Below are 25,294 nucleotides of genomic sequence, written 5' to 3'. Positions count from 1 at the left end.
GTGATCACTCTCATAGGAGTGGACGGAAAAGGTGCCTAGTTCTGTTCCGTGCTAAGCTTCCACTTTTGGCATGTGGATATTGTTACATATTTGCTGGTTATCTTGAAAAGTCATCTGTTACTTTCTGTTCTATGCTTTGAGCGATTTGAGTTACTTGTGCTTATTCTCTTTGATCCCTTAATAGTTCCAGCCTTCTCATGAAGGCATATATTAGGCATGGCTCCAGTCCTTTAATCAGGGTCAGTTCCAACCTTCTTCATGGTGTAGGCTAAAAATCAACAGGCAGGGTGGGTAAGCTAGCTTTTCCTCAAGTCTCAATATGACATGATGCCTGGCTTGGAGGGGCACAAGGCAGTTGGGAAACTTTACTTTCTGCTTTGGTTGGGAGTTCTACACTAAAAGAAATACAGCCACAGTGGAGAGCAGGCTAGTGATTTCTGCTGCTTCTGTCAGCCTAGTGTCCTAGGCAGCAGTCTCCCTTGTGTAGGTGCAAGTTGTCTTGAATGGTAAAAGAATGCCTTTCACCACTGTCACAGCTTTTCTGTGAGCGCTCCCCTGGGTGTTGGGTAGTGAAGATGAAGATCAACAATAAGGAATTGCATGAGATAAATAATAAATAAAATGTCAGATGAAATTTGGTGTAAAGAGAGGTTAAGTGGTGCATATAGGGAAAAGAAATCCAAATTTCACACAAAATTACAAACTCTGTTGCTGCTCAGGAGTGATATTTTGGGGTCTTAATAGATCATTCCATGAAAATGTCAATTCAGCACTCAGTAGCAAGCAAAACAGAAAGTTAAGAAAGAAATTGAGATCTCTGTGCCACTGTATAATCCTCCACTTGCCCAAGCCCTGATTATTGTGTGCAGTTCTGGTTCCGTGTTGCTAAAACCATATATAGTAGGCCTGGAAAAGGATTAACAAAGTTATGAAATAGTTACCATGAAGACAAGTCACTAAGGACTGGAAAAGAGACAGGTGAGGGGTGGTTATAGTGGTCTACAAAACCTGGAGTAGCATACAGAGAGTTAGAAGAGGTTGAGCTAGTCTTCATTTCTTCAACATCAAGAACTGTAGAGCATCAAATGAAGACTGAAAGCAAAACAAGGTGGTTCTTCACAGAAAATTAGTCAGTCAAGCTTTGGAATTCCTTGCTGTAGGATTGCAGGCAGCATGAGAACCTATTCACGTAGGTTGAAGAGCTCAAGCAGTCATAGTCAAGTTCACAGAAAGGAACTCTCCTGAGGGTTATTAAATACATAGAAACCACATACAGATCACAGCCTCACTGAACTGGAAGTGATTGGATACTGGAAGATACACATGAAGGGGAAATACCGTGTGTGCTTGTAGTCTTCCATAGATGTCCTATTTGGCCACAGCTGAAGACTAGGATAGAAGAACATTTGGTCTGATCTAGTCTTGGCCATTGCTTTAGAACTCCAGAATGTATTTGGAATTCCTATAGTGGTGGCACCCATGTCAAAAATTGAGATAAAGTTCTCTGCTACTGCTATTGTTGTGCTTTTTGATTTTACTACCAAGAGTCACATTAGCTTTTGTAACCTCAGTGTGGCATTGGAAACTCACGCTTAGCTGTCCACACAATCTGATTTCCAAGTCTGAATTGTTTCTCCCTAGAATAGAGTTCTATGTCTTCCCCCCGCCTCCCAGACTGTTGACTTTTCATTTGTTTATACTGAAGCGTACACTGTTTGCTTGCATGCCATAGACAAATAATCTAAATTGCTGTCAGTGAAATACTATCTATTTTATCACTTTCTTAGGTTTTGTATCATGCGTAAACTTGATTAGCTGTCCAAACAGAATGGAACTGTGAAAAGAAGGAAAAGACAGAAATGCTGAAAAATACATTGTCTGTTTAAATGTGGTCATTCTTTGTGCATAAAAATTAAAAATTCTTTTTAACTAGAGGTTTTAAGTACAATGTGGTTTCAGAAGACTGCAATTTACTATGTCTACTAAACTGTAGGAGCTGATTTTTTTTCATCAAAGGTATGTATAGTATGAAATTTTGTCTATTTCTGTTGAAAGAGTGTATGAAAGTGCTCTAGTACATCTGCAATGGAAGTATCCATGCAAACTTAATTTCATCCTCATACAAATTACAGTAAAATGAAGCACTTCATTAAACAAACATGTATTTTTCCTTAAGAATTCTTGTCACATTCAAGCTATACATGACTTCAGTTTCCATTACTGGTTATGGAGTACTTTTTTTAACACTGTAATTACAGGCATTGGTATTTGCCTGTATTATCTAAGAAAATATGGAAGAAAATACCTTACATCTGTTTCATTAATTTTCACTTGTCTTTAGTCAGTTTGAGTTATGCCTCTGCAGTCTGTTAAGGGAGGAAATGTTCTTTGCATGGCACAACTTGTTGAAGGAAGGAGGAGAATGAGAAAGTTGAGGAGCAGAGTACCTTGGTTAAGTATTGTTCACATCACAGTAAGACAGTAAATCAGGTGGTTGGTGAGATGTCTTCAGGAAATAGCTACTCTGGACTCCCTTGCTAGTAATTACTGTGGCTTCTGCTGGCAAACAAACTATGTTTCTCGGGCAGCCAGGCACAAAACCTTGAGTCCACTTTGTGGTAATGCTTTCCACATGGGGTGCTCAACTCCGATAGCCTGGCAGAGATGTGAACATGAACACTGACTAAAGCATAGCAGAGCTACTACTTTTGGACAGTTTCCATCCTCAGTCCAGGGAAGACAAAGTATAACTCACTGGAAAAGAACGACAGGATCATTAATGCAGCACACTGGTTGAAGTGTCAGAGAGAACTGTCTGGTTCTAATGTGGCTTGTTAGTGTTCATGTTCACATCAGAAGTCTGTTCCTCAGCTGAAGAAATTCAGATGCCTGGAATTTAGTTCAGAGAAGAGAGCTGGAAGTTGAGCAACAGCAGCTTCTCTTATTTCGGGAATGACAGGCCTATTATTTCCTATGCAATTGTACATAGGTGGTGAATTTGATATTCTTAAAGGCCAAGAAATACTCTGCTGTAGAAAAAGGTCTGATCTTTTGTGACATTTGTAGTTGCTGTTGCAACTACTTCTTTAATGATGTAAGGAAAAAAGGACATGTGATGACATAGTAAGTCTGTAGATTTGTAATTTATGCTTGTGATTTGGTAAAATTGGTTTAGTCTTTCCTTCTTTCCTAAGAAAAGCTTATGACACTACATTTATGCGGCTTTTGACTCTACAGTTGCATACATTTGGAATCCACACGGGGAAGCGCAGCTTTGTGGTGTTGCTAGTTTACAGCATAATTTCTTAAAAATAAGCAAAATTATAAACCTTCCTCACCTTTTACATCTGTTGCTCCTTATGTAGAGATCTACTAGTTTAGGAAACAAACTGATTCATTACTTCTACATGGAACAATATTTTACAGCCTATCTCTCCGTTTGATACCGGAAATATTTTCATGAGTTAAGCCGTATACATTAGTAAGTCTATGCTGAAGATTCTTCTATATTCACAAGTGTTTAGAAACAGGGAGGAGCTTTCCGTAGAAACAGATGACATGCAAAGAAAGAAAATAACTTGATTATGTTTTATATAATTTTTAAGGTGATTATCAATAAAGTATCTAGAATTGATTGTATATATGTTGAACTAGAAAGTAAATTGTAAAATAATAAGAATAAATAATAAGAATAAACAGACCAAGCTACATTTTGTTAGTCTTGGTGTGCCTTTTGTATCTCTGTACAATTATATTCTACTATCTGTAGACCATTAATTACTTTTTTCTTTTGCAACCTTCCATCATAGAGTATTCCTGTGATGCACTGAGGAAGAAAATTACAGGTTTACAATGACTTAAATTAAGATTGTAATGCCAGAAATATTTCATAGTTGTTTAATATATACCTGACCCTCCTAACACTGAAATAGATTTAACATGCTTTATGCCTAAGGTTGGCATTTGTTGATATTGAAGTTATTTTATAGATATTGGAAAACCTGGTTTTGGGAAACTGTACAAAAAATGGATTTTAAAATTGCTGACTGTTTTGTACTGCTCATTTTTGTTGTTTGAAGCAGTTTATCTAACAACTGCATTATTCCTTTCATTCACCTTTAGCTATACCACTCTACCACCCCGCACCACCACCCCCCAAAAAAAAGCAAACCCCAACAACAAAAAAAAATGTGAGGAAGATGTTAAATCTAAACAAACATAGATATCAGGGTTGGAAATCCTGTCAGGCTTTAGTGAGTGTTAAAGACAGTTATAATTTGTGCTTTTAATAGCTCCTGCAACATGCCTGTTTTAAATAATGGGAGGAAATGAGCAGAAGAAAGTAACAAGCAGAAGATCCTGATATGAATATATGAATATATACATGTGCCTTGTGCTTCAGATATAAATTCATTTCAAATCTAAATAATTCTGAAGACATTTCTTAGGGGTGGGGTTGCTCCTTATTTACTGGTTGCTGGGTTTCTTGCCTCTGTCATTTGCGCAAGTTGTGGAGATGTTGTCTCTGATGTCTTCACAGAGGCTGTTTGAATTCCTTGTACTGCTGTCTGAACAGTCTCCATTAGCAAGTGGCTCCTCCTTCCATGCCTCTCAAAATCACAATGGTATTAGACGAGGGGATAGAAGAAGTACTTTACTCCCAGTATTAAGAGTAGGAACAGAGTAATAGTTGAAAGGAACAAAAACATCCATATTGATAGTCCTGCTCCCTGCCCTGTCTATGAATATATTCATTGTCTTCAGTGAGATTACTTACTGTGGGAAGCCATATTCAAAATATTAATAACTTAAGAGATTTTAGTGATATTTTGTCATTTTCTTAAAGTTTTACCATTTGGAAGCCAAATTATTATGAGATCATTGCTTTTGTTGTGTAGTTGTCATGCTGTGTAGATAACTTAAGAGTATGTCTCAAACTCAGACAAAAAAGACCAGATTTTAAAACTGATATTTAAAATGCAGCCACAGCTTTAGGCATAGCTTCTGATTTGTGAAAGTTTGGAGTTGGCAGCAGTGGAAACAGTGTCTTTCCCTTTGCAAAGCAGACATGCACTTTGAACCTGGAGTACTGCATCCAGTTTTAGGTCCCCTGGTACAAGCTAGAGATTGAGAAACTGTAAAAAGTCCAGTGAAAGGCAACCAAGACGGTCAGGGACTTGCAGCAGGTGACATAGGAGGGGAGGCTGAGGGAGCAGAGTTAATTGGAAACTAAAGGAGGTTCTACTCGCAAGCCTTCAGCTCCCCAAAAGGATACAGGTGGTTGTAGAGAAGGTGGAGTCAGGCTCTTCAGAGAGGTGTACAGTGAGTGGAGAAGAGGCGAAAGTTACAAGCTGTAGTGAGGTAGATACTCATTGGAAATATGGGACAAATCATCACAGCAAGTGTGGGTAAATACAGGAATGGTGTGCCCAGAGAAACTGTAAAATCTCCCATCCTAGAAGAAAACCTCAAAACTTGCCTGGAGAAGGCACTGAGGAACCTCATCTAATTTTTAGTCCTGTTTTGAGCAGGGGCCAGAGCTGGTGATATCCAGCAATCCCTGCCAACCTGCCTTATTCTATGCGCTGGCTTCTCTTTCCGGCTCCTTGATGCACTGGGACACATGGTGATAGAGAGCGTTTGACTCCTGCAGGTGTAGGTGTTTTGTCTTCAGCTTCCACAAAATATATCAGAAGTGTTGTCGTTTGCTTTCCTAATCTTTGTAATGAATGTTAGCTACGTAAAAATATAATCAAGAATAAATGAAAGGGAAGATGAGAAAGTAAGGTTACGACCTCTTGTTAAATAGGTCCTAGCATGGACATGATGTTTCTGTGCAATCTCTTTGATTAGAGGGGTATTTTTTTTAACTTGCCTGGTTTACTCTATTCTTCCTAACTTATCTGTGCATTGTTCCCTTCACAATGTTGATCAAAGACAGAGGCTTTCAGATTATAGCTGTGCTTCATACATAGCTTGAAGTTGGACTTCTTTGGATTTCACTCTCCAGTTACAAACTCAGAAGAAGAAAATGTAAATACAAACTGAGACAATTTTTGAGCTGAGAAATCCAAGCAGGATATATTCCCAGTTTTGCAACATTTTCAAACCTCAAAAGTTCCTTATTCAGAGGTGAAGAAGATAATTTAAAAAAAAAAAATGTTTAGAGTGCCAAAGCATCTTTGTATGTGAAGTACAAACTTTTTTTGAGAGGCTTAGTTTTGCAGCATAATTTTGCAACCTAGAATTCTTAACTGAGGAAAATCCTACAACTATTTGCAGCAATGTGACACCGCTATTCTATTATACTTGTCAATTGGAATACAAAAAAGTGCAGGGTGACTTAAAACTTGCAAGAGAGTTACACTTTACAAGTAATTTCTTTTGGAACTGTATGCATCTAAAATTTGTTTACACTTATTAATTTGCAAGGATTTCTCCTGAAAGGTTTCTGGCTTTCTTCCTTATGAATAAACTTCTGGGTGGTCTGGCAAAGCAGATCAAAACCCTACGATGTATTTTTCATTGGAGAAAGTATGCTTGTGTAATGAAAGTTGTCTTTGAACAGTCATGAGTAAGTGATTGGACATTAGAAAATAAAAGTCTTTGCTTATATGAATGTTTCAAAACAATCTTGTTTCAGAGACAAAATAAATCCAAAGAACACTGTGGATAAGCTAACAGTTTCCATTATAACTTTGTAGCTTTGGAGGAAATAATCTGAAATTTGTTTTCCACAGAAACTAAGTGGTCAGTCAAACAGAGCCAGTTTAATTCCACTGAAGATCATAAATCCTATTCTGCCAAATAAAACCAAAAGTCCAGCCAGTCCTACTAGTGAGCCTTAGGGCCCACTAGTGAGCTTTTAGGGAAAGTCTGTAAGAAATAGGGTGTGGTTACACTGATCCCTTACAATTATTCTTTCCACTGCCTGGATGCAGTATGAAACAGAGGCCAGAATCAAGACATTCGTAGTTCCACTAGGGAATGATCCTCTTAACTTTGTTTGCTTGTTTGTTTTGTTTGATCTGTCAGTTTATTTTTCCAGTCACTCAGCACTGTGAAATTCTTCTGTGTTTACTCAGTGTCAGCTTTAGCTTTGCCTGTCTTAATTAATTTTGAGTTACCTTTGGGCTCTGTAACCTCAGTAAAGGTGTAATCTTTTGTGGATTGTTTGTGGAATGGGGTAACAGCTACCTGATCAAGTCTGCTGCTGAACCCTCTTCTCTGTGAGATGGATCATCTAAGACCCCTGTTATTTTTCTGTCTTTTAGCTTCTTCTTAATCCACAAGATTACTCTCCTGTCCTTTGTCTGTGGTAATTTACTATCTCATCAGCAGCATCTCAACAGCATTTAAGGGCTTTGCTGGAAGTGTACCCAAGTGTATTATATTAGCTGTATCATGCTTCCTAATGTACTTGAAGGTCTTGTACTAATAATGGTCTAATGGTGACCATTTAATGATGGTCTAATGTACTTGGAGAGGTCTGGTAAATTTGTGTGCTAGGACTTCTTTTACAAAGCCACTTTCTCTGTGCTTTAGATGACTCTAGCATACAACAGGAAAAAGTACTTGCTGAAAACTGTCATGGAGGCAGGTACCAGTGGAGACAAGCCATCAAAAGATGAATTCTTCCAATTCTATTACATGCAGTAGGCCTTTTGTGCAAGAAGGAGTATGTCCTTTTCTTTAATGTAAAGAGTTGTCATTTTGCCTCAAATCATTCATGCAGAGTTAGGCATTGCTGTATCAAGCATTTCAGCACTCATCTGTTTTGATGTTCGTCTGCCTTTGTTATAGGGACAAATTAAACACCTCATAGTGAGCAAGGTATCCTAAACAATCGAGCCTCTCTTGGTGGTGGTGTGGCACTTCGCATGGAGTAATATAAAACAGCAACGTTCAGAAGTGCTTAGTACACATCAGAGCAGAGATTAAACTTCAGGTCTCCATTCTTCAAGTGAGTGCTCCAACCTCCAAATTAGGAGTTGGAAGGAATGTCTCTTTTTTCCTCTTTTGTTTCTGCTTGAATAACTTTGCTTTTGAAAAACTATTTCTGTGCTTTTTAGACTGTCACCTGGAAAAGGCAGATGTAGATTCCCAGGCTCCACTAAATACTTGCTGTTAAAGAGTGGCATTGTAAGTACTGTTCCACTAGAAGTTCTGTGACTTCAGCGAAAGGTATGGAAAGTGTCCATGTCTCAACTATCCCATCACCTGACTATCAGTATTTCTGCTCTGCTGGAGAGGAAGGAGGTGGTTTCACATCATGGAAGGGGAGATTCAGTCAAAGATTATTGCTGGATGAAACAGCATGAGATCTCTTCTGAGGCAGGTTGTGTACAGCTTTATTTATCAGACGGTTGTTGGATTTTATACTTTACCACTACCATGGCTCCCAGTTGGAAAGTATTATGATGATGTCTTCTCATTCTTAAAGCAAAACTGAGTTACCAGTAAGTAATAAATGAGGAGCCATGAAACCCAGAATTCTTTTCAAGTTTGTAAGGCATTTTCACTTTCAACACATTTTTATATCTAAGGCAGTAGAGGCAAACAGGATGAGGGAAGGGTCAGGACTGTAGACATCAAATCTTTTAAGTACAGAGTATTCTTAGATTAAAAAATAAAATTATAGACAGTGAAAATATTGATGGACATGGTGAAAATATGGTATTCTTCTCCTGTTCTCAAAAATGTAAAAAATTTCTTGGCTTAAAATTCCATGGCATTTATTTTGCTGACATATGTAACAAGTTATTTAGAAAGAAAAAGAGGCTCATACTGTCCTATATTTGTAAATATTTTTTTAAGCAATAATTTGTAAATAATGACCTCTATCTCTATTACAAGCAATATTTAATTCATGTTAGTCTGTAAAACTGAAGGGGTGAAGTTTACTATGTGAACTGTAAGACTCAGAGGGGAGCATAGAAATTATGAAAACCCATCAGGTATGTTCTTTGTGAAATGTTTTCTAAACAGTTTTCTGGGAAGATTTGCAACACCAGAACACAGACCTTCTGTTCCTTCCACAGAGCTAAGTCGTAACAAAATTAGAACTCATACCTAGGATTTGCAAGACCTATGATAAGGCTGATTTGGGTGAGAAATATACACTCATTCACTCTCCATCTCCAGTCCCAATGTATATAGAGCATTTGGAATAAATTACCAACAGCAGTACATCAGAACATACAATCTAAAATGTCAGTTCTTTGGTTCTTACGTTCATTTTTTTACCTGTTTTAAAGTAACAACCATCTTCAGGATAGAGGAAAATGGGTTTTCCAACATCCCTTGTCAAAGTAAATCATTCGCAAACTGGGCAGGCATTTAAGATACATCTTCTGTTTCATCATATTGTTCTTAACAGCCCAGATTTTTCAAGCAATACATCAACTTTGATGCTCAATTGACAGTGTTTCATAATATCTAGTATTTTCCTCAAGAGACATAAAACCATCAAGGTGTTAGTGAAGCAAGTGGGTTTCTGTTTGCTAGAGTCTACACGCTTGGATTATTTTTTATTTAAAAAAAAAATTGTGATAGGAATTTAAATGTGAGAGCAAGATTCCATTTTCCAGGGCCACTGCTGATAAAGACAGCTGAGAGAGGAATCAGTTGTGCAGTTGGGAGTTTTGCCATAGCCTAAAGTGTCTTCAGGTAGAGGTTCTTGCTACTTAACAAGGAAATGACAGTAAATCTCCTTTCTTTCCTTTTGCCTTTCAAAAGTCAAAACCAAAATGCAGAGTGCTCTGCTTCCCCATATTTTAGCAGATGAAGGGAAAGTATAGACTGGGCTTTTGTGTCCATGGATTTTAAAAAGCTCAGTGGAGAGTAATGAACAGGAAATGGCTTTCATGAAAATGTGGAATTAATTTCTTAAATAAAGTTTGTTTGGTCTATTCATTACTTAAACTTACGACTTAGTAAATTAAACAGAAGCTGAGAATGCCAAATCTTCAGAGCTTGGGGAACAGAAGTCCAACATAAGATTCTTCATATCCCTGTTTGAGAATACAGGGATATTCTTGAATATAGAAAAATAACAGTAACAGTTGCATTTGGCAGTTGTCTTCACTTGCTTTTCTGCTGGATACTGGAATGAATAGTGCACCTGGTCCCCTACATGAGTTGAAGGGGTTAAGGAGGAAGCATTTCAGACTGGTGTAAGTCTAGAAGCCATGCTCACATGGGCTGTGCTGTGAGGTGTCTGAAGTGTCTTTAGAATGTAATCTCTCCGGGCAGGGACATGTTATGTTTGGCAGCATTCACCTGCCGTACAACATGATGTACCCTTACAATGCTACATAAGATAATATCCAAGGAATTTACTTAGCAAGGAAATTAGACAGCCAAGCAGCTTGGCTCAGTGGGAAAGCATACACTTCCAAGGACATTGTCCTTAAAAACAGTCCTTAGTAGTGGGTCAACATCAAAAGACTGGGAGATCATTTTAGTTCAGATAGCAACGCATCTAAAATAATTATGTCTACAAATATGGACTGGAAATCTGGTAAAGCAGATTGTTAGATATTGTTAGATATCTGGTACTTCCTGTGTTTAAAATTTTTTAGACATTGAAGTCCTGCATTACTTCACAATGATGGTCGATTTGTTATTTCAAAAAAGAAGATGGGAGAAATTTGGAAGAAACAGCCTAGTATGGAGTGTAGTGTAACTAAAATGTTAATCCTAAAGATTGAAGTGTTAAAGATAATCTCATAAACTAAGATACATTTTGTGGAATCATCTAGCATACTTAGATTATTGCCAGTTGAGGACTAAATGTTCTTAAAGATGCACATTTACTTAAATAATTTTTTCATATTTCCCTGTACACTTGTTGTGGTTTAAGCCCAGCCAGCAACTAAGCACCACACAGCCGGTCGCTTACTCCCCCATGGAGGGATGGGGGAGAGAATCGGAAGAGTTACAGTGAGAAAACTCGTGGGCTGAGATAAAGACAGTTCAACAGGGAAAGCAAAAGCCGTTCATGCAGGCAAAGCAAAACGAGGAATTCATTCACTGCTTCCCATGGGCAGGCAGGTGTTCAGCCATCTCCAGCAAAGCAGGGCTCCATCACGCGTAACGGTTACTTGGGAAGACAAACGCCATCACTCCGAATCCCTTCCACCTTCTTCCCCAGCTTTATATGCTGAGCATGACGTCGTGTGGTACTGAATATCCCTTTGGTCAGCTGGGGACAGCTGTCTGAGCCGTGTCCCTGTGGCATGTGATGGCACCTATTTTTCTTTATTCAGGTCAGGATTTGTTGCGTCAGAAGTAATGAAGTCAGAAGTAAAGTTCACCAGGGCTGGGAAACTGTGTATAGAGACCAACTGACACAATCTCATTCCAGGGAAGCAATTTGTTTTCAAGAACGGCTTAATTTATTAGCTGTCTTGGTACTTCAGACACACAGAGACCAAGCTGCTGCTTTGTCTAAAGATACTTGAGAAGAGATAAGTAATAGTTCTTGTTTTTCATGTGTGTATCTTTTTATGAGACAGTCCTGGGAAAGAAAGACATGTTTTCTTTTGAGATACTCCTCATAAAGTCTAAATCATCTGGATCTTGTCTCCAGCTGCCTGTGAGGCAGAACCTCTATACACTAATATAAGAAGTTGGAGCTAGAATGCAGGAACACTGAATTGCTCAATTCTTGCTATTTTGGCACACTGTAAATATCCAGAATTGTTGTTCATACTTATTCACTGCATAACTTCCTTTGCTTGACATATCCTCTATTGCATTCTCTATAATACAAAAACAGAAAGTTTCCAAGAGGTTGAGATATTTTCTGGTAGAACTGCAGAAATAAATGAGAGGAAATTAATCTTGCAGTATCAATGTTTACTCCCTCAGAACTTTGACACCTTAATAGGTGGAAAGGTGCATGGTTTTGGGGAGGGCAAATCCAGTGAACTTCCACCAAACTGTAGAGGTTAGACATCCACATTCTTGTCTGGTTTTTCTTTCTTTTTTTTTTTTTTTCCTTTTGTGTGTGTGTGTATGCATGTCTTCAGTTGGTTGGAGAACCTCTTCATGATCCCAGTAGCTCTTACATATATAATAGTCACATCTTTAAAAACCCATTTATGTCACTTTCGTCCTACACCTGCCAGTTTCCACTGTGAAAATTCCAGTGTTTTAAATCTGTGCACCTCAGAAGTAAGAAACTTTACACAAGTTCTGTCCAAAAACTTGTTTTCTTGGACTAATAGTGAATTTGTTGCTTTGCCAGAAGATCATTCTATTTCATCTTAATGCTTGTGTTTTGATTTGTTTTCTTTCCTGACTCTGAATTCACTAATTGAGACTCTTACTCAGCCTAGGAAATCTCAAAGTAGTCTGTATCAACAGGAGTCCCACCTCTCCTACCACTTGAAAGGTTTCTCTACATGCAGGGCTGTGCAGAACAGAGATGCAGGCTTTTGAATCTGTGAACCTCATTACTTCCAAGGAAGGAAACCAAGGCATGGATGAATTTCCTATTCTTAGCCAGCTGCATTTTTGTGTTTTGTTTTGATTTGAGACGAATGTTATCTAATCACAACTTTTTTGCCCTGAATTTCCTTCCTTCCTTTCACAAATCTACCCATATTGTACCTCCAGAGAACTTTATTCATGCTTTTCCTGAGTCACTATAAATCTGAAAGAACTCCATTACAGTCACCGGTGGAATATGTGTACAAACCAACCTACTAGCAAAATCCCCCAGTAACTTTCTCCCTAATTTGAACACTTACAAAATGAATATCATTATCGGGAAGCATGTATTTTTTTCCTTGTGGAACTTTTTTTAAAATGTATTTTGACTACTTCATAGGGCTTTTCTATTGTTTTATGCGGCTGGAATAAGTTTAATAACTATTATGTCTGGTTTCTTAAGCAAGAAGTATTCTGTGGTCACACTATGTGCATGGCTGCCTTCCTTCACCCCTTGTAACTTTTAAACCCATTGACATGTGTCAGTCAAAGTTAGAGAGGAGAGAGATCTCAAGGGTAATTAGGTTCTGGCAGGTTTTGTGGTAAAGGTGGCTGGATAAAGGAGAAAATTGTTGCAAGTATATTGGTGTAGGAAAAGGAGGTGGCAAGAAAGTATTGGACAGAAGAGGACATACAAGGCATGCGTGCTTGTGCCTGACCACTGAAGAAGTACAAATGCTTCATTGCTGCAGAACCTAGAGGCACATTTTCTTAGCTTTTGTGTGCTTAGAGCTATTCCTCTGATTTATCCTTGTATGAAACAATGATCGAAATTAATTCACATCTTCACACTAAACTTGGTTGCCTTTTCTCATAATATACGGTGACTAAATCAGAAGCTATGTACAGGATTAGCTGGATTAAATTCTGTAGCCCAAATTAGTCTATGTTCCAGGGTTAGATAACCAAAATGATTTATTCAGGAAAAGAGACAATTTCTATTATGGGTATATATTTGTGTATTATTTGAAGGGGATGAAAATTCAGTTTAATTCATTTTTTTAAGCACTGCTGGGAAACACAGATAGAAAAATAATCTCATTAATTTATCATGCCAGTTGGTTTAACAGTGGTATGTTACTGCATTACTTACTATATATGGTTATTCTAGGCTGTTCTTTTTATTGGTATTTGAAACAGCACTGATTGAAATCTGTGTAACTGCTGGAATTTAGCAGGTCCAGTGTAAGTAGAAGAAAAGTAAGAATAAGGAATATCAGAATGTGTTCACTTTTAAAAATTTCTTTCTTTTTCCAATTTTCTGAAAGCCATAGTTACACCAGCAAATCCTGAAGGAAAACAAGATAAAGTTATTTTTAAATAACTCTAGTAAAAACAGGATACAGACGTATGAAATGGATTCTTTTTATCATCATCTGGTATCTGTGATTGAATTAAACTATAGATTTTGGCATTACAGAGAAGCAGACAAATTTTCCTGAATAGAACCTGTTCCTCAAATAGCTGGCATCTTCTTGACATAATCTCTGCTCAAAATCACAGGAAAGGGAGTAATTGGAAAACAGAGAATGGACTATCTATGGGCGTCAGAGAAGTTTGTGAGGGTAAAGAATATGGAGCAAACATCTCAAATATTCATGTGCAGTATTAACAGATAATATTAGTGCATTACCCACATGTCAAAATACAATGGCATTGTATGGTATTGTATGTGACCCAAATATTTTTGCAGTGTGCCAAACAATGATCTCGGTTTACTATACAGTGGAAAAATGAACCAAGATATAAAGGATGTCACTTGATTATATCTGGGGATGTTATACCTATAGTTTTTGTCTCTCCCTTCCCCCTGTAAACTAGAAGTGTTAGAAAATGAGGTTTGGAAGCCACAAATTACATGTATGTATTCTTGTGTATTTATATTTGTACCTGTGTACTTATATGTATACATGTGTATGTATACGTATACATGTTTTCCTTTAGTCCACATGTATGTAATACTGCAGAAACAACTCTTGTGTTTGAAGAAGTTGACCAACATTTACATATACATGGATGCATTCTCACACATAATTTAATGAAAGGCAAATATATAAAGATTAACTGCAAACTGTTTCATTTTGTGAAGAAGAAAACAAATATCTTGTGATTCTCTTATGGTTTTTTTAAGGGTAATCCATTAAATTTTATATAAGACCTGACTGTCAGGTCTTGTTTTCAATCAGGTCTTTGCCAAAAATTTTGTGTTGCCCATTACAATCTGGGTGGTGGTTTGGCCTGGTATTTTTACAGTTGCACTGCTTAGTCTTGCTTTGCTTACTGCTAGCTGGTGTACTATTTACTGTTCCTGCTGTTATCATAGATGGGAGGGACTAATAATGATTGAAAACTTAGAGGAAAAAATTTACTACAGCCTATGGGTGGCAGACAGAACAGGCTCAGTCAGAAAGATACAATCAAACCTTACGGTAAGTGGTTGGTGCACAACCAGTATGGTATCAATTCATTATCTTCATTTGCAAAAATTTAATCTTCAACTTAATCTGCTGTTCCTATCCAGTTCTCCAGACTACGACCAGGTACCTTTCCATAGCCATAGAACAATGCACTATTAAAGCTGAATAATGAGAGACTGCAAAATAAGCAATATTTATTTATCATTAGAATATAATGTCCTAACTCTAAATGCTTAGGTCATTTAGTTCCCCTGCTCTTTTCACCTTCCTTAATTTTCCTCTTCCAAAATGTTCTTTCACTTAGAAGCTGAAACCAACCCTCATATACTTAACTTTTGTCTCTTTCTCTGATAGTAACTAGGAGATACTGGCAATAGCAGAAGGGTATACATTTTATGGACAGTTCAGCCAGCTGTTAGCTTCCTCTTCCTTAGTTTTAAGGGTGATTTGTTCATGTTCAGTTCCTCCTGTACCCAAAATATGTAAAACAAGCAATCATAGGTAATTGTGTAGCTAACTTGAGAAGTTTCTTAGTGTGTACTTTACCTCAGATATGTAAAATACCATACCTCAACCAGGGGAGCTATATGCAGTGCTTGTAATTCAGCAACACTTAGTAGCCGTGCTGGTACCGAGAGGAGGTTGACTTAAGTGTTTGGGTCTGTGTTTGGGCTTGCATTTGGTTCCAATTCAAACAATTTTCAACAACAGCAATAATAAGCCAATAGAATTGAAATTCACATAACTTCTCAGTAAAACTTAAAATGTTATTTGTTAATCAGTAACTTCTACTAAAATTATATATGGGCTGGGAATAGCAGCTTCCTATCCCCTTTGTAGTGAATTATAAAATCTTCTGGGGGGGGGGGGGTGTTTTCCCCCTGTTTTATGCATTTTCTTTTTATTTCTTTAGAAACATTCACACACTATTTATTATGTCAAATTAACTGATGGGACTGTTTCAAAAAATGAGATGAAATTGAATGCAAACATGGTTTTAGTAAAATACAATGCCTTCCAAAATACATTACATTATACTCCCCAAAAGTTCAATTTATGGGCCTAACAATAGTATGAAGAAGAGGCAAGTACTTAATTACATATTTTTACGTATTCTGTACTGAGATAGAATGTGTATTTCAGTGCCACTGTAAAAGTAAAAATGTTTAGAGATGTAAAACTTATTCAGTGATACAAACTTCCTATTCACAAAGTATGAAAAATTAAACTCCTGCTGTAGCTAAGTATCTCTTGATAAATAATGTCTTTCTGAAGTGGTATACACCCTTAACTGGCTGTTCTTGTAACCTCCCAAAACTGCGTCACCCCTTTGCATCCCTTCCTGTGATCCTCTATTTGCTGTGAAGAACCAGCTGTAGCTTCCAAGTATGACTTTTATTGGAGCATTTTGTCGTTTGTTTGCCCAGCCAAATGAGGAAGGACCTGGGGTATGAAAGTGACATGCAAAGACCATAAAATATAAATGCTTAGAAAAATAGGAGCTTCATTAGTTCTCACAGCACTTCTAAAATGAGTAATTCCTGTCTTTACCACCAGCCGTTTAGGAAACACTTTCAGTAGTTATTGCTCCAAAACAGACTGCTCCTCTCAGAAAGCTCTTTAAAGGAGTAATAACCTAGGTTATGGGTGAAGAAATAAATATGTATATAAATTCAGGCCTTATACATACAAAGAGCTTCATAAGGTAACACATAGAGCCATTTTTGGGTTTTATTTAACATTTAGTTTCCTAAGAAACTTGACGGAGCTGCAAGGTATCAAATCAAATACAATCTTTTTCCAAGTGTTGGAGATTCAGACCCTCCAAAAAGAAGCTTTACTGAAATAATCAGTTCTATGCATTGCATGTAACAGCTGGAGATAAAATTTATTCATACATCTAAAAAAATGACAGTTGTTGCTTGTGATGTTATCCATTTCTTGTCTGGCAAAGATTTGGCACTTAACTACAAGTTGTATTTAATATTATACTCATTCAGCTGGCATTTGTGCATGTTTCTTGGCGCTTTCACAAAAGATGAGAAAGCTGCTTTTACCCAGTGGTATTACTGTGTGAAGTGAAAAAGGCATATTCAAGACCCCTCCTGATTATTTTATTTCTTTTTAGTATATCTTTTTGATGAAAACAGATTAACAGATGAAAACAGATGAACCTTGAAGTGTTTCTTGTTATACACCATCAGTTGCCCTTTAATCGCAGGATTAAGTTTGATTTCCAGTGGAGAATAATGTGATAGATTTTTAAGAGACTAATAGATTTTTAGTATTCTAAGCATCTTAGACACAGGTTTTGAATGTATTTGCCAAACAATTTTGCGACTGTCTTTGTTGTACATGATCAGGTTTCTTTCTAGGATCTAGGTTTGGGTTTTGTTTTTGTTTTGTGGTGTGGGGTTTTTTTAATGGAACAAGTATATTCTCCTACTTCTGTTGTATTCAGAATTACTTATGCTTATTTTATCATCTGTATCCTTTTCTCTACCTTCACCATGTCGTCAAGAAGCAGAGGTCTATTTAAAAAAAAATCCATCTGAAGTAAGGTAACTTCAGAATAGGGATTTTGAATATAAACATGTTACAGCACTTTTGCTGTTCTTGCTTATACCATGTTTAGAGAGAGCATAATGTGCTATAGATATTTTAATTAGGAGTACATTCTGGAACTCATTTGTTGCTTGTATTTCATTAAAAAAAAGTTTATGCCAATAACTGACGTTGTTAACATGTGCTTGTGCTGTTTTGCATTTCCCCTCTTTGTTCCTTGGTTCAGTCTGTAATGATTGTAGATTTGTTTTGTTTTGTTTTCTTCTCATGTTAGTTAGCCCCTTCTGTTCTTTCTGTAAAGCACCTACTGCTCATGTATTACAATGCTGCCTATTTCCAAAACGTCTCTTGGGCAAACTTCTTAGTGGTAAGTGAGAATTCTATAAAATTCCACTCTTGCTTTGAGGGAAATCAAAACTAAATTTCTGGTGTTCTTCTGAATTGTAGAGGAAGGTTTTAAAATATGACCCTGTCCATCTGAAACACTGAGGTGCACTTCGTGCCAAAATCCCATTAAGTGTTTCATGATATTCAAACTACTTTCGCGGTATGCTGTTGGTAGTGCCAAAAGATATTTGTTAAAATGTAAACTTACATTATTACTAAGTGTTGACAAGCTTTAATAAACCTTTTCTAGAATTCCTAGTGGTGGGATTCTACAGCAAAATAATAAAGGCCTTGTGAGCCTTCTGGGGCATCTTACATCATTCAGTTACCCTTTATAGTGTTTAACCAGAAGAAACAAAGGACATTTAAGCATTTTATCAGATGTCAAACTAGCTTAAAGAGCTATAGTGGGTTAGAAAATTTATTTAGCTTTCACAGTTTGTGACAGATTCAAAGGCCACTTATTTGCAATAATCAGCAAGAACCCTCCAGTGGGCTAGACAAAACAATTTAAAGAAAGTCTTGATTAGCAGAACTGGTTCTTATTATGTACTGTAAGAGCTGTGCATAGAGTTTGGGGGGCTTAGGTAATTTTGCCATGGCTTGCAAATTTTCAGTTCAGTTGCAATTAATATTTGCGTTGACCATTAATACAATCTGCAACTAAACTATAGCTAATATCTGCAACTAAACTGTAGCTAATATCAGTTTGACAATCAGTATTACTTAAAACTAGATGTAAAACAAACAAACCCTCTCCAATTATAATCCTATTTTACATTGATGTGTTTTATCACGTCAACAAATTTTGTAGAAAATCATTTAAGTCAATCATTACAGTAGTCAGAGGCTGAAATAGCTGGCATTGCTCTAGTTGCTACTTATGGGGAAAGTTTGCTGTTAGTAATAAATTGTCACATGCACTCATGCACACATGCACACACTCACACAAAACCCTGCGACACCTGCCTTTTAGTTAAAATGCTGATATTTCCCAGTATAAAAAATACAGGACTCTCCTACTGCCCAGTTTGAAGAACTTTCTGCTGCTTCTAAGGAGTGTTTCAAGTGTTAGAGTGTGTTTCAAGTTTAATCCCCTTTTCCATCAGTTCCTGGCTGGATTATTGTACACTGTCTCCTAAGATTACTTATTACACATTTATCCTGAAGATTGCATTTTAAGGAAACTGAAATTTTCTGTATCTTGCTTTCATGTTGTATTATCCACCCATAATTCATACCAAAGGCGTTTTTTATTAGTAATGTGCCTGCTTACTGAGGATGAGGAAGACATACCCAGGAAATGATACTAAAATCACTTGGTGCTTTAAGTAATTTTTCACTTCATCGTAGGTTTTTTTTTCTTTCAATTACGAGCATGAGACTAGCTGTCAGTGTTGAACTCTATTTGTTATATACTATGAAATGAAAGATTAATCTGAATTGTTCTCCCAGAAAGGATTTTTTTCTGATGTCACATGGGACTTGGCCAGATAAGGGGATTGAGGTTTGCAGATGTAGACACTTACGAAATATTTCTTTTCACAAGCACCTGACACCAAAACTGGTTTTACGGCTACAATTACATGAAGCCCTCTTAGACACATGCAGTTTTAGCATGAAATGAAGCCCATAACTACGAAAGTCCTGTTTTCTGCCTGATTTTTATCTCATTTTGAATGACTAGATTAGCAGGTCTATCAGCATTGAGATTTTCCAGTTCAGACCCAAGAATTCACTGCTCTGGATCCAAACCAGATCTGTATGCAGCGTCACTATTTGTGACTCTCCCAAGCTTAAATAAGAGGTCAGGAAGAAACCTTATTTCATTTTTAAAGAGGATGTAAGTTAAAATCTAGATGGTATCTAGCAATGTACTGGAAACAGTGTGGGCAAACTGAATGTACAGTAACCAATCTATTATGTTCCAAACACTAAATAAGTTAATTTATTTCAATATTAAATGCATTTTAGAACAATACTTTTCCAGACTACTGAAGGTATTAGCAAACATCATTACATATCCAGTTGAACAGAAGAGAACACTTCCAATGATAGAATGATTTGGGTTGAAAGGGACCTTTAAAGATCATCTAGTCCAACCCCCCTGCCACGGGCAGGGACATCTTTCGTTGGGTCAGGTTGCTCAAAGCCCCATCCAACCTGACCTTCAACACTTCCAGGGATAGGGCATCCACAGCTTCTCTGGGCAACCTGTTCCAGTGTCTCACCACCCTCATGGTAAAAAATTTCTCCCTTATGTCCAACCTAAACCTACCCTCTTTCAGTTTAAAACTGTTGCCCCTTGTCCTGTCACTACAGGCCCTGGTAAAAAGTCTCTCTCCATCTTTCTTAGAAACCCCCTTTATATGTTGAAAGGCCACAATAAGGTCTCCCCAGAGCCTTCTCTCCTCCAGGCTGAACAACTCCAACTCCCTCAGCCTTTCTTCATACGAGAAGAAAGTGTTCCAGCCCTCTGACCATTTTTGTGGCCCTCCTCTGGATCTGCTCCAACAGGTCCATGTCTTGTCTGTGCTGGGGACCCCAGAACTGGACTCAGTACTCCAGGTGGGGTCTCACCAGAGCAGAGTAGAGGGGCAGAATCACCTCCCTCAACCTGCTGGCCACGCTGCTTTTGATGCAGCCCAGGATATGGTTGGCTTTTGGGGCTGTGAGTGCACATTGCCGGCTCACGTCCAGCTTTTCATCCACCAGTACCCCCAAGTCCTTCTCCATGGGGCTGCTCTCAATCCCTTCATCCCCCAGCCTGTGTTGATACCAGGCATTGCCCCAACCCAGGTGCAGGACCTTGCACTTGGCCTTGTTGAACCTCACAAGGTTTGCACGGACCCAGTCCTCAAGCCTGTTAAGGCCCCTCTGGATGGCATCCCTTCCCTAAAGCGAATCCACTGCACCACTCACTGCAGAATGATAGATTCTTTTGTATCCCTTAAAAGCAAATGTTACATTTATCTTTACAATACTTCTTACACATAACAGCAGAGAGCAAAGGAAAATTATTTCTTTCCATAGAGTAGTACCTTCGCTGTATCTCACTGAGACAGGCATTAAACAGAAGATGGCATGTAGGGAGTTGATGCCTGCTTGATGACTGTTTATGCTAGGTCAGCCTCTGGTTTGTTCTGAAACCAACAAACAAACCAAAAGTATCTGTACTAAAGAAAGTATCTAGAATTTTAGAAACATTACCACTATTATAAATTGGTATTAAAATTTAGTGAGTTTAAAAATAGTAGGTTTAGAGCTCCTTCTGACCTTTGTCAAGGTCCCTTTTTAAAAAGAAATGTCACACCTGGGTGACAGTAAGGAAGACTGACTTGTTTAAAACATTCAGTAGCAGTCATTTGACTTGAAAAATTAAATGCATTCAAGGATTAAAACTGCTTATTTTCTCCTAGGTTCCTTTCTGATGCTTAGCCTCATTGATGGGAAGAGTATAATAAAGAAAGGGGAGAGTGTGTACTGCATGCCAAGGGCAATCCTTTCTCACAATAGTGTAATCATTTAATTGATTAGGAGAGTGCTCAGATGATCAAAGAAGTGGAAGTGGATAAAGTGACAGTGCTGGAAAGAAATCAAGTTGAAGCAATCAAGAAGCTCTGGGAAGACCCAGGAATTCAAGAATGCTATGACAGACGGAGGGAGTACCAGCTCTCAGACTCCGCTAAGTAGTAAGTACACTGTGTAATTACAAGGACAAGCCAGACTTAATGAAGTTAATCACAGAATCATTTAGGTTGGAAAAGACCTTTAAGATCATCAAGTCCAACCATTAAACTAACACTGCCAAGTCCACCACTAAACCATGTCCCTAAACACCACATCCAAACGTCTTTTAAATACCCTCAGGGATGGTGACTCAACCACTTCCCTGGGCAGCCTGTTCCAATGCTTGACAACCCTTTCAGTGAAGACATTTTTCCTAACATCCAATCTAAGCCTCCCCTGGCACAACTTGAGGCCATTTCCTCTCATCCTGCCACTTGTTACCTGGGAGAAGAGACCGACCCCCACCTCGCTACAACCTCCTTTCAGGTAGCTGTAGAGAGCGATAAGGTCTCCCCTCAGCCTCCTTTTCTCCAGGCTGAACAACCCCAGTTCCCTCAGCCGCTCCTCATAAGGCTTGTGCTCCAGACCCTTCACCAGCTTCGTTGCCCTTCTCTGGACACGCTCCAGCATCTCAATGTCTCTCTTGTAGTGGGGGGCCCAAAACTGCACACAGTATTCGAGGTGCAGCCTCACCAGTGCAGAATAGAGGGGGACGATCACTTCCCTGCTCCTGCTGGCCTCACTATTTCTGATACAAGCCAGGATGCTGTTGGCCGTCTTGGCCACCTGGGCACACGGCTGGCTCATAATGAAGAGAGAGGTTCACTCCTCTGATTTTATTAGTTATACCTGTGTCTCTGTTGGCCTGTGGTACACATCAAATTTTAAGCTGGAGTGATGAAACAAACTAATTTTAGGCTTTCTGGACATACTGGAATCATCATCCCTCCCAGTTCTGAGGTCAACACAGCTGGTACATAACTGAGTTTCTCTTGGGGGAAATCATGAAAAACAGCTGTACAAAATATATTGACAACAAGCAGGCAGGTCAGACAGTTCAGTTACATGAAAAGTTTAGGATATAAATAAGAATGAAGATAAGTCTGTCCCCCAGTTTTCAAATAATTTAATTGTGAAAAAATGATTGTTTCATGAGAACAGAAAATTTACATTTCTGTTTCTGCCAAGGTTGAGAAGTAACAGGGTTAAATTTCGGCAAGGAACATTTAGATCAGGCATTTATGGTAAACTTGAACTTAGAATGGTTACACATAGGCAATCTGATCCTGTGTGTTAAGCACTACCATTCTTGACAGATGTTTGTCTGCCTTGTGTTTAAATACTCCTACATTGGAGAACGAGGATGCCACTTAATGGTCTACTGTATCTTCATTTTCTACAAAATCAGCCACAACTGAAAAACAGTTTTATTTTTATTAAATCTCCCTTTTACTGTTAATTACAATTGAGATCTCAATAACAATTGGCTACATTGCAAGAGAGAAGGAATTTTCTTATTCTTAAGGGAAATGTTTTCTGAGTAAGTGATAACATTAAGTGTAAGTATTTTTTGGGTTGGGCCCCAAATGTGAGGGATGCTGGGGCAGCAAGGGGAGAATGCATCAACACCCTGCCTCTTCTACCAAAGGAAAAGGGGGGAATTTATGATTAAATAAAGGGAGGTTTGTGCTACAACCATGTTGCATGATTTGGAATATACCTTATACTTTTTGTAGGCCTTTTTAGGATTTTGGATGATCTAATGTTGCCTTCTAGTGGTGGGAAGATAGATTGCAGAGAGGAATACCAGGCATTTGTGTCTTGCTCACACACTGCTCATTTATTGAGGCACAAGAATGTAATCCTAGAATTTTATCCCATCCATGAAAAGCACAAGAGCGTTGTGAAACTAAGGAGGGTAAAGTTAAGAATGACTGCATGTGCAGACGAGAAACTAAACGCATCATCTTTTATATTAAAAATAAATAACTTTAAAGCATTCATGTTTGCAGTGCTTTCCATTAATTACTTTTCTGAATTCCATCCAGCAACATTCCATATTTGTGTGCAATATTAGCATCACGGATGAAGTGACAGGGCATAGAGTACTGTTGTTAAACATGGCTAGGACTGATACTTATATTTGTGTTCAAATCTTAATTCTGATGTTCATTCTGCGGTAACAGCAAAGATTACTCAAATAAAATTCATCATTTTGGGTGTGGGCTGATTGTTTGTAGAACATTCAGGCATCGTCTCTTTTGATGAGTATTATTCTGTCTGAAACGCACATGCAGGTCTTGGTTAAAGTAAAAGGTTTTATTGGTTTATGCCAGCAACAATTGCTCTAAGGCCATGCACAACTGAATTTCTGTTTAGCTGCTTTTGTGGGAACACTTCTGTGATTGCTGGTTAGTACTTTGGATTTGAATCTGTGTGATTAATTTATGACAGTACATTAATCTTATTTCTGTTGTATATTTAACTTTTCAGTTATCTTACTGACCTTGATCGTATTGCTATGCCCTCATTTGTGCCTACTCAGCAAGATATTCTTAGAGTCCGAGTGCCAACTACAGGAATTATCGAGTATCCTTTTGATTTAGAAAATATTATATTTAGGTAAGACTGCCTGTCAAATAATTCAGTATACAATTATGAAAGTAGTTGCTGCAACTTTACTTCTAAGGTCCTTTAAGCTTTTGCATTCAATGAGGTTGTATGTGATTCCAGCCCTTTTAGCTTCCAAAGTTAATACAGTAACTTGAGTGCTGTTTCAAAACATGCCTTTTGAAATTTACATTACATGAAAAAAGCTTTGCAATTCAAGCAGCCCAATTGCTGTGTATTCTGAACTATTAGTTTAATTAAAAGTCTTGGATGGGGGGTGCAGAGGCAAGGTATTTGTAGTAACATGAGTGCTCATATCAGAATGTAGTTTAATTCCATTTAGAGCCAACAGTTTTTGCCTCCTGACTGTAACTGTTTGGAAAGGTAGGCTCTAATAGATATGTTAAAGCCCTCAAATGAGTTTACATCTTTCAGTTAGATGAAGTTAGGGAAGGGAGTTGGAGACACTGAGGGAAGGAGGAGGAGAAAAAAAAAGTGGAGGGTCATGGCAGCAGATACTTCTATTCTTCCTGCCATATAATATAAAAGAAAAAAAGTTTGGTGGAATTGAGAGAAACAAACATACTCATAAAGTTGAAAGAAATACTGAGAAGCACCTTAAAATTGTCTTGTCTGCTACTAGACAAGCTATCGCAACAGGTGGGGTTACTGATTTTCTAAGGGAAAACATATTTTTTTATTTCAAAATTGCAAAATTCACACTAGCATGATTATAGATGTTCTTCCACCAAACCACCCATTTCATCATGAACAAACACCTGCCTGCAGTTACAACACAGAACCAGAATCCACTCTGATAAAACGTGGTCAAACCAGCCTGACTGTGATTTTGTTGTTTGTTTGTTTGTTTTTTTCCTGAAAAATGGAATGTTCTAGGGAACATTTTCACCTGGGTAAAATGTGAGGGACTTAATTAACTGTCTGCAAAATCACAGGAATTTGATGTGGAACTAAGATATTTGTGAGCATTTTGATTGTTTTGAGGAGTGAGATATGACTACACAGGGGTTCTTGGAGGGGGGAGGTAAGGGAGATTTTGGAGTGTGGGGAAACAAAATTGGGTGTGTTCACATCTGCCTTTGCTAAAACTTCTACCAACACAGAAGAAAACCCAGAACTGTATTTTGTATTGTGCCTCAAGTGGCTTATACACTTGTACTGGGACTGGCTAGGATAAAGTTAATTTTCTTCATAGCAGCTGATATGGTGCTGTGTTTTAGATTTGT

General features: G+C 37.9%; 1 protein-coding gene across 1 annotated transcript in view; it reads left to right on the top strand.

Moving 5' to 3' along the window:
* GNA14 (G protein subunit alpha 14) overlaps positions 1-25,294 on the top strand; it is an 81,159-nt gene that overhangs the window by 52,340 nt on the left and 3,525 nt on the right. Inside the window, exons 3-4 of the mRNA XM_075526488.1 lie at positions 21,405-21,559; positions 23,931-24,059. Coding sequence (XP_075382603.1) covers positions 21,405-21,559; positions 23,931-24,059 — 284 coding nt within the window. The remainder of the gene's footprint in view (positions 1-21,404; positions 21,560-23,930; positions 24,060-25,294) is intronic.

The sequence above is a fragment of the Mycteria americana genome, chromosome Z, assembly GCF_035582795.1.
Source record: "Mycteria americana isolate JAX WOST 10 ecotype Jacksonville Zoo and Gardens chromosome Z, USCA_MyAme_1.0, whole genome shotgun sequence".
Classification (NCBI taxonomy): Eukaryota; Metazoa; Chordata; class Aves; order Ciconiiformes; family Ciconiidae; genus Mycteria; species Mycteria americana.
Note: the sequence above shows the minus strand (reverse complement) of the source record. Positions and strands in the feature narration are given on the sequence as shown.